The sequence below is a fragment of the Oryctolagus cuniculus genome, chromosome 16 (assembly GCF_964237555.1).
Source record: "Oryctolagus cuniculus chromosome 16, mOryCun1.1, whole genome shotgun sequence".
Taxonomy (NCBI): Eukaryota; Metazoa; Chordata; class Mammalia; order Lagomorpha; family Leporidae; genus Oryctolagus; species Oryctolagus cuniculus.
In genome coordinates, this window is record NC_091447.1 from 66,040,170 (window position 1) to 66,056,055 (window position 15,886).

A 15,886-nucleotide genomic window follows, 5' to 3' on the forward strand; every position below is an offset into this window, starting at 1 on the left:
GGTCCCAAGCACTTGGGCCATCCTCCACTGCACTCCCTGGCCACAGCAGAGAGCTGGCCTGGAAGAGGGGCAACCGGGACAGAATCCGGTGCCCTGACCGGGACTAGAACCCGGTGTGCCAGCGCCGCAAGGTGGAGGATTAGCCTAGTGAGCCGCGGCGCCGGCCCTATGATTTTTTTTCAAATACCCTTGGAGGTCCTGCCTGGCGACCCAGTGGCTAAGCCTCACTCGGCACCCAAGTCTGCCTGATGCGTGCTGCTCTGTGCACGGTGGGGTCCGGAGGAAGCCACTGCCCCTCTCCCTGGGGCCAGCGTTGTTTTTTTGTTGTTGTTGTTTTTTGTTTTGTTTAGAATCTGAGCTGGGGCTTTCGGTCAGATAAACTTTTGTTTACAAAAGGGATGAAGCAGGCCGGCGCCGCGACTCACTAGGCTAATCCTCCGCCTAGCGGCGCCGGCACACCGGGTTCTAGTCCCGGTCGGGGCGCCGGATTCTGTCCCGGTTGCCCCTCTTCCAGGCCAGCCCTCTGCTGTGGCCAGGGAGTGCAGTGGAGGATGGCCCAGGTGCTTGGGCCCTGCACCCCATGGGAGACCAGGAAAAGCACCTGGCTCCTGGCTCCTGCCATTGGATCAGCGCGGTGCGCCGGCCGCAGCGCGCCGGCCGCAGCGCGCCGGCCGCGGCGGCCATTGGAGGGTGAACCAACGGCAAAGGAAGACCTTTCTCTCTGTCTCTCTCTCTCACTGTCCACTCTGCCTGTCAAAAAAAAAAAAAAAAAAAAAAAGGGATGAAGCAGAGGCGGGCACTGTGGCTCAGTGGTTAAAGCCCTGCTTGGACCGCCCACATCACGTGTTGGGGGGGCCTGGGTTCGAGTCCCACCTCCACTGCCGACCCAGCTCCCTGCTGACCCGCACCCTGGGAGGCAGCAGTGATGGCTCGAGTACTCGGGTCCTTGTCACCCGCGTGGGAGACCCGGCTGGAGCTCCGGACAGCCTGGCCCAGCACCAGTCAGTGTGGGCGTCTGGGGAGTGAACCAGTGGGTGGAAGCGCACGCGCTCTCTCTCTAACTCTGCCTTTCAAACAAAATCAAAATAAATAAATATTTAAAAGTGGATCATGTCAGTTTAAGAAGTAAATGCATTTGAAGTTAATTAAAAAACTTTTTCTGACTTGCAAATATCCATATTAACACATTTGATTTTTATTTATTTATTGGAGGCGGGGGGGGGCGGAGAATCTACTATGCTCCCCCCCAGGTACCAGTAGCCGTCAAGAATAGGCTGGGGCTGAAGCCCGGAGGCAGGAGCTGGAGCTGGGAGTTGAACCCAGGTCTTTTGAAGTGGGATGCAGGCGCCTTAACTGGCTGCTTTAAAAAAAAAAAAAAAGATTTATTTATTTATTTATTTGAAAGTAAGAGTTACAGAGAGAGAGAGAGAGAGAGAAACAGAGACAGAGACAGAGACAGAGAGAGAGAGAGAGAGAGAGCTTCCATCCGCTGGTTCACTCCCCTGATGGCCACAACAGCCGAAGCTGCACCGATCTGAAGCCAGGAGCCAGGAGCTCCATCCGGGTCTCCCACGCAGGTGCAGGGGCCCAAGGACCTGGGCCATCCTCCACTGCTTTCCCAGGCCACAGCAGAGAGCTGGATCGGAAGTGGAGCAGCTGGGACTCGAACTGACACCCCTATGGGATGCCGGCGCTGTAGGCGGCGGCTTCACCTGCTACACCACAGAGCTGGCCCCAAAAAATAAATCTTAAAAATAAATGAATAGACACGAAGCCTTGGGCATGTGGTGGACCTACCCAGGTAGGGGGCCGTGGGGAGGGGCAGGGAGGCTCCTCAGTGCCAGAGGAGACGAGACGAGACGGGTGGGGGGCGATCAGAGAAGGCGGAGAGGAAGCAGACGGGGGTGCGAAGGACATCGTCCCGGGGGGGGGGGGTCGCAGCACCTGCAGCCCGGGGGCGGGGCTGGATTCTCGGCTCCAAGCTGAAGCCGGGGGAGACCCAGGCGCCTTCCCTCCCTCCCCTGGCAACAGAAATGCTAACGAAGCCAAAAATAAACGCAGCACCAGCGAGCGACTGAGTCAGCGCCAGTCTGTGGGCAGGTGTCGGCAGCACAGGGCACCTGGCGGGGCTCACGCGTCCCGCCGCCCGGCAGCCCCACGCGTGTGCACACACACGTGCTGGGGCCTCACCGTCCGCGAGCCCCTTTGCTGTCCCTGAGGGGCACAGGCAAACCCCCCCCCAGCCAATGCCAGGACAGGTGCCAGCGCGGGAGAGCCAGTTGCTGCCTTCGCTGAGTTAGAAAGCAATCATTGAGCGCCTGCTGTATTCCAGTCTCAAAGCTGGTCGTGTGTAGACCTCGCCCAGTAATGGCCGTGAGGAGCTTTATTGCTTTTATTGCTTTAAAAAGATTTTTTTTATTTTTTTTTATTTTTTTATTATTTTTTATTTTTGACAGGCAGAGTGGACAGTGAGAGAGAGAGACAGAGAGAAAGGTCTTCCTTTGCCGTTGGTTCACCCTCCAATGGCCGCCGCAGCCGGCGCGCTGCGGCCGGCGCACCGCGCTGATCCGATGGCAGGAGCCAGGAGCCAGGTGCTTTTCCTGGTCTCCCATGGGGTGCAGGGCCCAAGCACCTGGGCCATCCTCCACTGCACTCCCTGGCCACAGCAGAGGGCTGGCTTGGAAGAGGGGCAACCGGGACAGAATCCGGCGCCCCGACCGGGACTAGAACCCGGTGTGCCGGCGCCGCTAGGCGGAGGATTAGCCTAGTGAGCCGCGGCGCCGGCCGCTTTAAAAAGATTTAAGGCTAAGCTGCCGCCTGTGACGCTGGGCATCCCGGGGGCTTGAGTTCCCGGCTGCTCGGCTGCTCGGCTTCCAATCCGGCTCCCTGCTAACGCACCTGGGAAAGCAGCAGAACACGGCCCAGGTGCTTGGGCCCCTGCACCCACATGGAAGACCCAGATTGGGTCCTGGGCTCCTGGCTTCAGTGTGGCCCAGCCCTGGCTGCCGCGGGCATCTGGAGAGTGAACCAGTGGGTGGCGAAGTCTCGTTTTCTTTATTCTCTCCCTTTCCCTCCCTGCTCTGCTTTTCAAATAAATAAATAAGTCTTTAAAGATAAAGAAGAAACCTGTTTTAAAAAATGAAGCCGTTGTTTTATTTTTTAAATTTTTTTAAAGATTTATTTTTTATTTGCAAAGCATTTCGAGAGAGAGAGAGGGAGGGACACTGACATCAGCAGTGGCGGCTTAACCTGCTGTGGCCCTCGTCTTCATGTTGAAAACTTGTTTGTTTATTCATTTTTGCTTGTTTGAAAAAGAGAGGGAGAGGGAGGGGGAGGGGGAGGGGGAGAGGGAATCTTCCATTCACTGGTTCACTCCCCAAATATTCACAATTATCAGGGCTTCTCCAGGCTGAAGCCAGGAGCCAGGGGCTCCATCCGGGTCTCCCACATGGGTGACAGGGACCCAAACACTTGGGCCGTCACCCACGGCTTTCCAGGCACATTGGCAGGAAGCTGGATTGGAAGTGGAGCAGCCGGGACTTGAACCTGTCACTCTGATATGTGGGCCAGGCAGCAGCTTAATCACCACGAGACTCAGCCTTTTCGTTTTGTTTGAAAGGCAGAGATAGAGAAAGAGACAGACAGATGGAACGAGCTCTCCCATCCACTAGTTCCTCCCCCAAAGCCCGCAACAGCCAGGACTGGACCAAACCGAATCCAGGAGTCCAGAACTCCATCTGGGTCTCCCACGTGGGTGGCAGGGACCCCAGCACCTTTGCCATCACTGCTGCCTCCCGGGGTGCACATGCACAGGGAGCTGGAGTCGGGAACCAGAGCCGGGACTCGAACCAGGCGCTCCGGTGCAGGATGTGGGCATCCCAAGCGGCAACATAACCCTCTGCACCGCATGACCACCCTGCGTTTTCACTCCTGTTTCATTCTAAGTCACCGAAGCATGAGCAGCCTGGCAGCCGCCACCTGGAATGTCGCTGCTTTAGGGAGAGGGAAACTAGTGGAAGTCAGTTCTGCTGGTGTGAGAACGTGATGATGGCGGGAGAGATAAAGGAACCACGGCAGGGACCACAGGTGGAAGGGACGACCAGGAGAGGCCTAAGCAGCCGTGGGAGGAGTGAGGAGCCCCGCGGGGGTCTGGTGGGAGAGCGCTCCCAGCAGAGGGGGCAGCTGTTCAAAGGTCCTGGGGCAGGGCCACGCCTGGCCTGCTGGAGGACCAGGGATGCCAGCATGGCTGGAGCCGAGTGAGCACGGGGGATGCCGGCGGAGGTTGCACAGGGCCCCAGGGACCGTGAGGAGGAGGTCGGTTTTCTTCTGTGGGCAACAGGGAGCCGTGGAGCGGTCCAGGAAGAGGAGGGACATGGTGGGAGTCTGGTTTAGGTGGAGGGTGAAGGCAGAGGCTAAGGAGAGCCCACTGCTTCGTGTCAGCTCAATTTCTTTTTCACAATTTTACTTAGTCATTTTTTTTTTAAATTTGAGAGACAGCGAGACAGAGCTTCTCCTGCACCAGCCAGGCCTGGGCCCCCCCTTGCTGTGCCCTGGCTCCGCCCTCCCGGGAATGCTTGGGTGTTGGGAGACCCTGGGGTTGGCGGGCACAGGACGGCGGCTCTTGCCCTGCTCCTCCCGCATTCCAGAAGGGAAGCAGTTTCTTCCAGGAGTCGGGGAGCCCTACCAAGACATCTGGGTTCCCAGGAAGCAGAGGAGACCCCTCGGACTGCATGCGGGGAAACCCGGCTGGAAATGGGGGCGGGGCCGGGGGAGACGTCCTGAGATGCCCGGCTCTGTGAGACAGCTGACATTCAGATCCGTGACGTGCCCCGGGTCCCCTAGGGTGTGGCAGAGCCAAGGACTGAACCAGGTCTCTGGCTCCACGGCCCGTGGTCATGATCCCTGTAATCCACCACCCCTACCTACAAATGACGCTCGCTAAGGTTACGGCGAAAGAGGTAAAGCCGGGACCGGCGCTGTGGTGTAGCAGACAAAGGCTCCACCTGCAGTGTTGGCACCCCATATGGGCTCTGGTTCGAGTCTCAGCTGCTCCACTTCCAATCCAGCTCCCTGCTGATGGTCTGGGAAAGCAGTAGAAGATGGCCCAAGTGCTTGGGCTCCTGCACCTGCCAGGTGCCTAAGCAGGGAGTTAGATTGGAAGTGGAGCAGCCGGGACTCAAATTGGAATCTGTATGGGACGTTAGTACCGGCCCCATCCACATAGAAGGCTTTGATGAGACAGCTTCGGGGCACAAGGTCTGCATTCTAAGGCAGACAAGTGACCCGATGGCCCGTGCCTCCTGCAGCACCCTCGGATCCCTGCGAGAACAACCCATGCCTGCACGGAGGTACGTGCAGTGCCAACAGCACCATGTATGGCTGTAGCTGTAACCAAGGCTTTGCTGGGGAAAACTGCGAGATTGGTGAGTGCCCCCCCCCCCCAGTCTTTCACTACAGACCCTGGGGGTCTGCCGGGGTGGCCAAAGCCCACAGGACTCGGAGCTTACCAAAAGCTGCTCCCCGCACCCCTCTCCTTCAGTCTAGCTAAATCAAGCCCTAGTTAAAGCCAAATCTGGGCCGAGCTCAGGGCTGCTGCCTGCTCTTACTACCAGGCAGGGATGCAGAAGGAAGATAAAAGGCTGATGTGTCTCTAGGGTTCCCACCCACTCCTGGGTGGGCAGGGATATAGGCACCACCACTGGAACTGTAAGATGCTAGCCCCGGGACCCAACACAGCATTATTATAAAATTAAAACAATAAATATAAATGATATAATTTATTGAGCTCTTTGCTTCCACCAAACTATGATTAATTATGAAATTAAAGCCTTAACCATAAATGATAGAATTTATTAAGATCTGTGCTTCCACCACACTACAATTAATTATAAAAAATGTACATGATAAAATTTCTGGAGCTCTTCCATTGAGTCTCCAGGTAGAACCACCCTGGAAAGGGTGCCATGATTTGTCACCATTTTGTACAAAGACTCAAGGAAGAGAAGTGACTCCCCTAATGTCACAGGAGCTTCAAGCACTGTTGGACACAGAATTGGTAAAAGAGCTGCCCTCAGCATCTCCTTCTACATCCAGATACTTTGTGACAAGTGTGGCCTCTGTCCCCATCGGAGCTCAGTAATGCTGGTTTATGGTAGTTGTATGAGATTCCACCCTGCACAGACCACCAATGCCGCAGTTGGGTGCAGGATACAGGGTCGGATCGTGACTCTGTGTCTTGCCTGGTTCCCCGGGGAGGGGGTGCTCAGAGCCCAGGGACGGCTGCTCTTCTGACTCGGCCCCTCCTTCTCCACGCCAGACATTGACGACTGCATGTGCAGCCCCTGTGAGAACGGAGGCACCTGTGTCGACGAGGTCAACGGCTTTGTGTGTCTCTGCCTCCCCAGCTACGGGGGCAGCCTGTGCGAGAAAGGTGAGTGTCTGTGCCCCATCACGGGCAAGCGCGGGCTCCCCCGACATGCTCCAGGTCTCCTCCTCTGGTTCCGTGGCTGTGAACCCTACAGGAGGAAAATTGTGAGTTGTGGAGTTTTAAAGATTTATTTATTTAGAAAGTTAGAGAGGGAAAAATGGAGAGAGAGGGTTCTTCCAGCCGCTGGTTCACTATCCACAGATGATCACAACTGACCTGTACCCACTATTTCTCTCTCTCTCTCAAGATTTATTTATTGGGGGGCCGGCGCTATGGCATAGCAGGTAAAGCCGCTGCCTGCAATGCCCTCATCCCATATGGGCGCCAGTTCGAGTCTGGGCTGCTCCTCATCCCATCCAGCTCTCTGCTGTGGCCTGGGAAAGCAGTGGAAGATGGCCCCAAGTGCTTGGGCCTCTGCACCCGCGTGGGAGACCCGGATGGAGCTCCTGGCTCCTGGCTTTGGATCGGCACAGCTCCGGCCGTTGTGGCCATCTGGGGCGTGAACCAGCCGATGGGAGACCTCTCTCTCTCTCTCTGCTTCTCTGTAACTCTGCCTTTCAAATAAATAAAGAAATAAATATTTACTTATTTGAAAGGCAGAGTTATAGAGAAAGATGGAGACAGAGAGAGGTCTTCCACTGGTTCACTTTACCAATGGCTGCAACAGCCAGAGCTGGGCCAGACCAAAGCCAGGAGCCAGGAGCGCCATCCGGGTCTCCCACATGGGTGGCGGGGGCCCAGGCACTTGGGCCATCCCTCGGTGCTTTCCAGGTGCCTTAGCAGGGAGCTGGATCAGAAGGAAGTCGAGAAGCCGGGGCGCGAACCCTTCCTCAAGTGGGATGCCGCAGCACAGGCGGTGGTTAAATCCACCGTGCCACAGCGCTGGCCCCTGGATCTAACACCTCACAGAGCTGCCAGGCTCTTCTCCGAGTTGTCCAGGTGCCCTCCCAGAGAGGATGTGGCCCTGCCAATCAGAGAAGGAAATGTTGAGATGTTGGGCAGGGGCGGGGCCTAGAGAATGACCTTGAACGTCAACCTCCACCAGCAGGAAAGTGGGGACGTGGATGGGGATGGGTGACGGGGAGGTGACCCTGGGATGGACCCCTTGCGCAGGGGCTGGCTGGGCTCCTGGCTGATGAGCCAAGGCCAGCCCCTCGCCATGCACCTGTCTCACACTCCCAGACACCGAGGGCTGTGACCGGGGCTGGCACAAGTTCCAGGGCCACTGCTACCGCTACTTCGCTCACCGGCGGGCGTGGGAAGACGCCGAGAGGGACTGCCGCCGCCGGGCCGGCCACCTGACCAGCGTCCACTCTGTCGAGGAGCAGAGCTTCATCAACAGTAGGCACTCCGGGGCGGGGGGTGTCTCCCAGCCAGCATAGCTGGCGGGGGTGGCCTCTTTGCATGACGCCACCTCTCCATAGCTGCGCCCATTAAGCCAAGCCCTGGCTCCCTGTTAATTCCCACGCCCATGGGTTCACTCATTCAGTCATTCACCAAATACTTAGTGTGTGTGCCAGGCACCGCAGCACTACAGCACACAGGACACACATTGCTATGTCCACAGGGAGGTTGGGTGGTGACACAAACAAGTGACTATCTAATCAAAGAATATTTTCATTAATAGTTGTATGGTACTGTATTATGTTCATCCGTACTGGGTAATAGGGCCTGAGTGTGCTAACAACAGATGCCACAGGGCCAGGGGACAGAGGGTGACGGAGGGCGACATCTGTGATGTGTGGGCTGACGTGAAGAACACAGCAGAGCGCGGCGTTCGCTCGATCCGGAGCTTGCTGTTTTTCTTCTGCCATTTGTTCACCGCTCTGTGTAGTCAGTGGCCCCGTGGATCCTTGGGTTGCTTGGTGCTGGCTTCCCATCTCCTCCATATATCCTCAAAGCCCCTGCTCAGCCAGCGACACCCTGCCCCGGGCCTGGCACCGCCCACTGGGGCTTCAAGTCCCGCCCACGCCATGTCCCTGCCCCAGCCGCACTGCCCAGGCAAGAGGGCAGCCAGGATCCCTGCTGGGCATGCCTGCCGAGAGAAGGGACTCAGGTCGCCTCCTGCCCATACCCGGGGCCGCCAAGGGACCCTGGGTCCTCCTCCCCGGCTGCCTCCCAGGCTGGGGAAAGGGGTCGCACCCTCTCCTCCTCCCCTGCCCCCACCCCAGGGTGTACAGGAGGGGCCGGCTCCCAGCCCTCACGCCGCCTCCCCCCCCCACCTCTGCAGGCTTTGGGCACGAAAACACGTGGATCGGGCTAAACGACAGGATCGTGGAGAGGGACTTCCAGTGGACGGACAACACAGGGCTGGTGAGTGGTGGGTCCCTGCCCCCCGGCCTCGGTTTACCCTCTTGGGCGTCCAGGGAGCAAGGGGGGTACCCTCCGAGATTCCGGAGTTGGCAATGGCGCATCAGCGAAGGCCGTGTCCTCCCACCCCGCCCCAGCTTCCCCAGCCCCCGCCCAGCCAGTCACTCAGGCTGCAAACACAGGACTGGGGGCTGGTGCCTCCTCCAGCTCCCTCTGCCTGGCCACCTGCTGGGGACGTTCTCCCCTCCTCACACACCTGCCAGCCCCGTGGAGGTGAAATTCACACAGCATTAAACTAACAATGTTGCGGCCATTCAGTGTCTTGATAATAAGCCACGCCCTGGCCCCCACCAGTTCTCCAATGTTTTCAATCCTGTTCCTGGGGCCCAGGACTCTTTTCTGAAAAAGATTTCAAAGGGTCCTCAGCTCTCCTGCAGCCTCCTCCGAGAAGCCCTCCTGGACTTCCAGGCTGAGGCCATCTTTTGAATTCTGTCCAAGTATTTATCTAAAAGCCACCCCATCGGGGAAACAGACAAGGAGGGGGCTGGGAGGAGCTAGGAAGTAGGGCGGCCGAGGGGGAGGAGGACCTCACAGGCCGGACAGCGCCCGCGGTCGAGACGGGGACACTGGGTCCCTGGGATGAGTCTGAGGGATGTGGCCGGGGTTGAGCCGGTGGCCGAGCCTGGGCTGAGCTGGGACGCGGGTCCCTCCTGCAGCAATACGAGAACTGGCGAGAGAACCAGCCGGACAATTTCTTCGCGGGGGGCGAGGACTGCGTGGTGATGGTGGCGCACGAGAGCGGCCGCTGGAATGACGTCCCTTGTAACTACAATCTCCCCTACGTGTGCAAGAAGGGCACAGGTGAGCCGTGGGCGGGCGCTCGCCTGTGGGAGCCAGTGACCATCGCCGCAGGTGCGCAGTGGGCGGGCGCTCGCCTGTGGGAGCCAGTGACCGTCCGCCGCAGGTGCGCAGTGGGCGGGCGCTCGCCTGTGGGAGCCAGTGACCGTCCGCCGCAGGTGCGCAGTGGGCGGGCGCTCGCCTGTGGGAGCCAGTGACCGTCCGCTGCAGGTGCGCAGTGGGCGGGTGCTCGCTGCCCCCGCCTCCTGTCACTCCTCACCCACTCTGCCCCTCCTCCAGCTTTTTCTTTGCTTAAGTGGTGAGATGTGGCATTTCACAGTTTATTTAACTTTTTTATTTTTTTAAATATTTATTTATTTATTTGAAAGTCCGAGTTACACAGAGAGTGAGAGGAAGAGAGAGAGAGAGAGGGAGGGAGAGAGAGTCTTCCATCCGCTGGTTCACTCTCCAATTGGCCACAAAGGCCAGAGCTGTGCCGATCCAAAGCCAGGGGCCTCTTCCAGGTCTCCCACGCAGGTGCAGGGGCCCACGCACTTGGGCCATCATCCGCTGCTTTCCTAGGCGCATCAGCAGGGAGCTGGATCGGAAGTGGAGCGGCCGGGACTCGAACCGGCGGCCACGTGCTGTACCCGCGCCGCAGGCACTGGCCCCGAGGTCCTTTTTTCGCCTGCTCAAGTTCCTACACCCGCTGTCCCCAGTGCTGCCCTAGCGCTGCTGTGACAATCAGGGGGCGGAGCGTGTCCCAGGGGGCGGTCCCCTAGGGAGTTCCTGGCTTTGGCGAACACAGCCACCTGTAACCGCGGGCGACCAGAGCAGGTGCCTCCTTCCCTAACGAGAGGCCCCTGTGTCCCCAGTGCTGTGCGGCCCCCCTCCCGCGGTGGAGAACGCCTCCCTGGTCGGCGCCCGCAAGGCCAAGTACAACGTCCACGCCACCGTGCGCTACCAGTGCGACGAGGGCTTCTCCCAGCACCACGTGGCCACCATCCGCTGCCGTAGCAACGGCAAATGGGACAGACCCCAGATTGTCTGCACCAAACGTAAGTGGCTCCTCCCCTCCCCCAGCCCGGGAGACCCCCGCCCAGGCTTTTCCCATCAACACATCCCCCTGCATCCGCGTGCACGGTGGGCTAGCTGGCTTCTGGCCTGCCCCGCCCACCGCACAAGCTTGCCAATCACGTGGGGCGGGGTCTTCTGCCTCCACTTCCCCTCCCCCGCATCAAAGCCACTCCTGTAGGCTCACTGCTTTTTTTTTTCTTTTCTTTTTTTTTTTTTTTTTGCTTCTTCCCTGTCCTGGCCTCCCCACGGCCCACCTGCAGCCAGACGGTCACACCGGATGCGGCGACACCATCACCACCACCAGCACCACCGCCAGCACCATCGTCACAAACCGCACAAGGAACACAGAAAGCACAAACAGCCCCCCGCGGAGGACTGGGAGAAGGAGGAAGGGAATTTCTGCTGAACAGCAGGAGGAAGAAGCACAGCCCCCCCCCCTCCCGCAGAACCTTCTGGAACCTTCGCGTGGGGAGACAGAGCCCAGAGAGAGAGACGAGAGCGTCTGGGAGCCCCTGAACCCCAAACCACATGCATAACCCTTTGTACAGAGCCCCCTCCTCCTCCTTTGCATTCACACACGAGGTCCGTGTATTGCAAAAGTCCCGTGTGGCCAAGCCACACCCTGATGCACCTGCTCGCTCACCAATATACAAGACCAAGGGGACTCTGCATTGCCTTTGTTTGCCTGAGTGATTGGCGGTGCTGGGATAAGGCTTTGAGACCCGTGCAAGGGCTGGCGCTTAGATTAAGACCTGACCTTTTGGGGCAAAGATTCAGGCTTAGTGAGTGGTTGGCTGTTCCCCATCCGGGCGGACGCCTCCACTTAAGATCAAGAGCCTTGGGGAGAGACAGTGCAACCAGCGGCTGTTGGCTGGAACCCAGCCTCTGCCATCTCCTTGACCTTGGCTTCTAGCTCAAGTCCAGTCTTTTGTCAAACTGGGCGTGGAACTGCTGTGTGCTGAATTTTAGGAGGGATTTGGGATCAGCCTCCCGAGTGGTGTCCCAGGAGTTAGGAGTAGCATCAGAGCTAGGGCGTAGCTAGAGTAGGCAGTGGAGGGCAGGCATCTCACCCACCTGCGCCAGGCAAGGCCAGGGCTGAGAAGTGGTGGATCTCACACACAGGATCTTTAGGGCTTTCTTTCCCTCCGTCTCTCAGGGACATCCTCCTGGGTGCCAAGCTCTCAAGCCCGCTGCCTGTACCCATGCCCCTAGCAGCCGCTGGCAGAGCCCCTGCCCTGGGTCCTCTCCCCAGCGCCCCACCCCCTTTCCACCGCCCGCCCCCCTCTCGAGCCATTGCCCAGCCGGCTAGAAACACCGGAAGCTTGAGCGTGGTGAAGCGAGGTGTGGTGTCGACCAGCCCAACCGTGTTTCTCCTCGCTGGAAACTTGATCAGTGGGGAAGAGCTCACTTCAACTGGAAAACACCTTCCCGAGCCGGAAGCCAGGACCCTGGTCCCTGAAGCCTGGCTTGAGAGACCCACAGCTCTCCTCCTGTCTCCGCTCCTCCCGTCAGGGTCAGACATGCGGATGGGCGATAGAAAAGGACTCTGTGCAGACGAAAAAAAAAAATGTACACACTGAGGGGGGCTCAGTAAGGACAGAGATGTGTTAACTGAGCCCTTATCCCTCTGCACAAGTTACAGTCCCAGGCGACAGCTGCGGAGCAGGTGCTAAGTGCTTCTACCCTGTCTCCTCGAGTCCTTTCTGCATCGCGGTGACTTAGGGACCACGCTTTGCCCATTTCCCACGTGGTGATTCGGAAGCCCACGGCTCTGACTCCGCGGCTGCCCTGTCCTTGACCTTGGATTTCAGCTCAAGTTCGGTCTTTGGTCTTAGTGGGTGAAGGACAGGGGGGACGGTCAGGTGGTGAATCCAGCCTCCCTCTGGGGCCCTTGGAGGTGGGAGGAATCCTGGGAGCACAGCGCAGGCAGTGGCGGGCAGGTGCATTGCCCCCGGCCCTGGGAGTTCCCGAGGGGAACACACTGGCTGTACATGGGATCCTGGCCCTTAACCCTGCCTTTCAGTTTTCCCTGCCATCAGCATTGTCCCTTGTCCACTCATAGTTGAGAAAGCCTAGGCATAGAGGTTTGTCTTTGTCGCTTTGGGTTAAACAATATATATAATAAGAATAACACGTTTTTCTGTTACCCATGTCACACACACACACAAAAAAGAATTCTCCTTCGTTTGGGGTGGGGTGGTGGTGGCTGGGGACACAGCTTGTGTGGGGGTCTTGGTTGACGCTCCCTGCCCTTGGAACCCTTATCCCCCCTTGCTCTGCCCCCGCCCCAGCTCCAGGGTGGGAGGGGCTCTGGTCTTCTCTGAAGTGGTGGTTTGTCCTTCAACCTTTCCCCGCGAGGTGCGCGTATGTGTTCGCATGTGCGGTGCGCAGGGCATGGTGTGAGTGTGCGCGTGGACAGCTGTGGGAACTGCTGGTGTTGCTGTAAGCCGCAGTGTTCCGTGGCTCTGTGATAGCTGACACTGTGGACATTAATGTACTTCTTGGACATTTTAATAAAATTTTTTTAACAGTTCCACCTGCCTGTTCCACCTCCTGATGCTTTTCTTCATTCGGTGAGGGAAGAACCACGACAAAAAGAGAGGGGAATCCTTTTGAGAGACAGCAGTGAGTTTCCCAGGGCTGGAACAGAATGAGAGAGTCAGAGGGTGGAGGCCAGAGGCGGGAGATGGACCCCTCGGGGCTATAGTGAGGATTTGGCCATCAGGGCAAACAAACAAAGAAATAGGTCGAAGGCAAATGTCAAACTTGGAAATGACTTTTTTAAATCAGAGAGAAAGGACTTGTTGCCTTCATATATAAAGAGTTTTTTTTTTTTTTGACAGGCAGAGTGGACAGTGAGAGAGAGAGACAGAGAGAAAGGTCTTCCTTTGCCGTTGGTTCACCCTCCAATGGCCGCCGCTGCAGCCGGCGCACCGCGCTGATCCGATGGCAGGAGCCAGGATCCAGGTGCTTTTTCCTGGTCTCCCATGGGGTGCAGGGCCCAAGCACCTGGGCCATCCTCCACTGCACTCCCTGGCCATAGCAGAGAGCTGGCCTGGAAGAGGGGCAACCGGGACAGAATCCGGCGCCCCGACCGGGACTAGAACCCGGTGTGCCGGCGCCGCAAGGTGGAGGATTAGCCTATTGAGCCACGGCGCCGGCCAAGAGTTTCTAAAATCAATGGGAAAAATCATCCGCTAGCCAAATGTGCAAAAGCTATGGACAGGGCGGCGCCGCCGCTCAATAGGCTAATCCTCCACCTTGCGGCGCCGGCACACCGGGTTCTAGTCCCGGTCGGGGCGCCGGATTCTGTCCCGGTTGCCCCTCTTCCAGGCCAGCCCTCTGCTGTGGCCAGGGAGTGCAGTGGAGGATGGCCCAGGTGCTTGGGCCCTGCACCCCGTGGGAGACCAGGAAAAGCACCTGGCTCCTGGCTCCTGCCATCGGATCAGCGCGGTGCGCCGGCCGCAGCGCGCCGGCCACGGCGGCCATTGGAGGGTGAACCAATGGCAAAAGGAAGACCTTTCTCTCTGTCTCTCTCTCTCTCACTGTCCACTCTGCCTGTCAAAAAAAAAAAAAAAAAGAAAAAAAAAAAGCTATGGACAAAGCAGTTCACAGTAAGGCAAACATGGACGTCTTTGTTTTGCGTTACTGTAACAAAATACCTGAGGTTGGATACTTTATAGCGAAAAGAGGTTTATTTCACTCACAGTACTGGAGGCCCAAGCACTTCTGCTTTTTTTTTTTCTTTTTTTTTTTTTTGACAGGCAGAGTGGACAGTGAGAGAGAGAGACAGAGAGAGAAAGGTCTTCCTTTTTGCCGTTGGTTCACCCTCCAATGGCCGCCGCTGCAGCCGGCGCACCGCGCTGATCCTGGCAGGAGCCAGGAGCCAGGTGCTTTTCCTGGTCTCCCATGGGGTGCAGGGCCCAAGCACCTGGGCCATCCTCCACTGCACTCCCTGGCCATAGCAGAGAGCTGGCCTGGAAGAGGGGCAACCGGGACAGAATCCGGCGCCCCGACCGGGACTCGAACCCGGTGTGCCGGCGCCGCAAGGTGGAGGATTAGCCTATTGAGCCACGGCGCCGGCTCAGCACTTCTGCTTTTCAGAAGACCATGAGGTGAGACCATGTGGAAAGGAGACCCGTGACAGCAAGAGAGGAAGCAAAAAGTAGCAAAGAGCCAGGTTCGCTTTTTTATAATAACCTGCTCTCTTGGGGCCAGTGTCGTGGTGCAGTGGGTTAAGCCACTGTCTGCACCATCAGCATCCCGTATAAATGCTGGCTTGAGTCTCGGCTGCTCCACTTCCAATCCAGCTCTCTGCTGTGGCCTGGGAAAGCAGTAGAAGATGGCCCAAGTCCATGGGCCCCTGCACCCGCGTGGGAGACCCGGATGGAGCTCCTGGCTTCTGTCTGCATCCCACATCAGAGTGCCTGAGTTGAACCCCCAGTTCTGTGTCCTGACCCCAGCTCCCTGCTAATGCGCACGCTGGGAGGGAGTAAGTGATGGCTCAAGTAACTGGGTTCCTGCCACTCACGTGGGAGACCCGGCTGGGGTTCCTAGCCCCCAGCTTCAGTCCCTGGCCATTGTGGGCCTTTGCGGGGGAGTGAACCAGCAGACAGGAGCCTCCTTGTCTACCTCTGCCTCTCAGAAAATAAAGAAAAAAGGAGAAAATTGACATCGTTCATGAGCTTGTACCGACTTTTTTTTCCTTGTCATTTTTCAGACAATACAATAGCTATTTACATAGCATACGTGATGTTGGGTATTATAAAGGATCCAGGGATGGTTTGGAGTGCGTGGGAGGGTGTGCATGGGTTTCATGAGAATATCACCCCGTTTATATAAGGAACCCAGACAGCTGCAGATGCGGGTATTCTGGGGGATTCCTGGAGCCAATCCTGAGCGGATGCAGAGGGCCGATGCTAAGTGCATACTTGCTTAAATAAACAGAAAACGGCTCTGGCAGGGCACGCGGGATCGCTGGGACAGACCTAGGCGGCGGCGGACAGGAGGGAGGGTTCGAGGCAGGTGAGGCTCCCCTCACCTGGGTTCCTTGAAACCGCCGCCATACAGCGGTACAGCGGCCCCAGCCTCCGCTCGCCCATTCCACCCAAATCCCAGGGACTGAGTCGCATTGGTTTGCCTGGATCCACGCCCGTTTCTAGACCAATCAGGGTTGCCCAGGGAAATACGCCACAGCACTCATTGGCTGGGTCGGAAGGAGGTGGGGTCAGCGCC

General features: G+C 57.8%; 1 protein-coding gene across 1 annotated transcript in view; it reads left to right on the top strand.

The window, feature by feature from the left end:
- NCAN (neurocan) overlaps window positions 1-13,185 on the top strand; it is a 28,990-nt gene extending 15,805 nt beyond the window's left edge. Inside the window, exons 9-15 of the mRNA XM_070059068.1 lie at window positions 5,307-5,423; window positions 6,317-6,430; window positions 7,610-7,768; window positions 8,658-8,740; window positions 9,454-9,598; window positions 10,450-10,632; window positions 10,912-13,185. Of these exons, the coding sequence (XP_069915169.1) occupies window positions 5,307-5,423; window positions 6,317-6,430; window positions 7,610-7,768; window positions 8,658-8,740; window positions 9,454-9,598; window positions 10,450-10,632; window positions 10,912-11,057 (947 nt within the window). The 3' untranslated portion in view covers window positions 11,058-13,185. The remainder of the gene's footprint in view (window positions 1-5,306; window positions 5,424-6,316; window positions 6,431-7,609; window positions 7,769-8,657; window positions 8,741-9,453; window positions 9,599-10,449; window positions 10,633-10,911) is intronic.
- The last annotated feature ends 2,701 nt before the right edge of the window (window positions 13,186-15,886 follow it).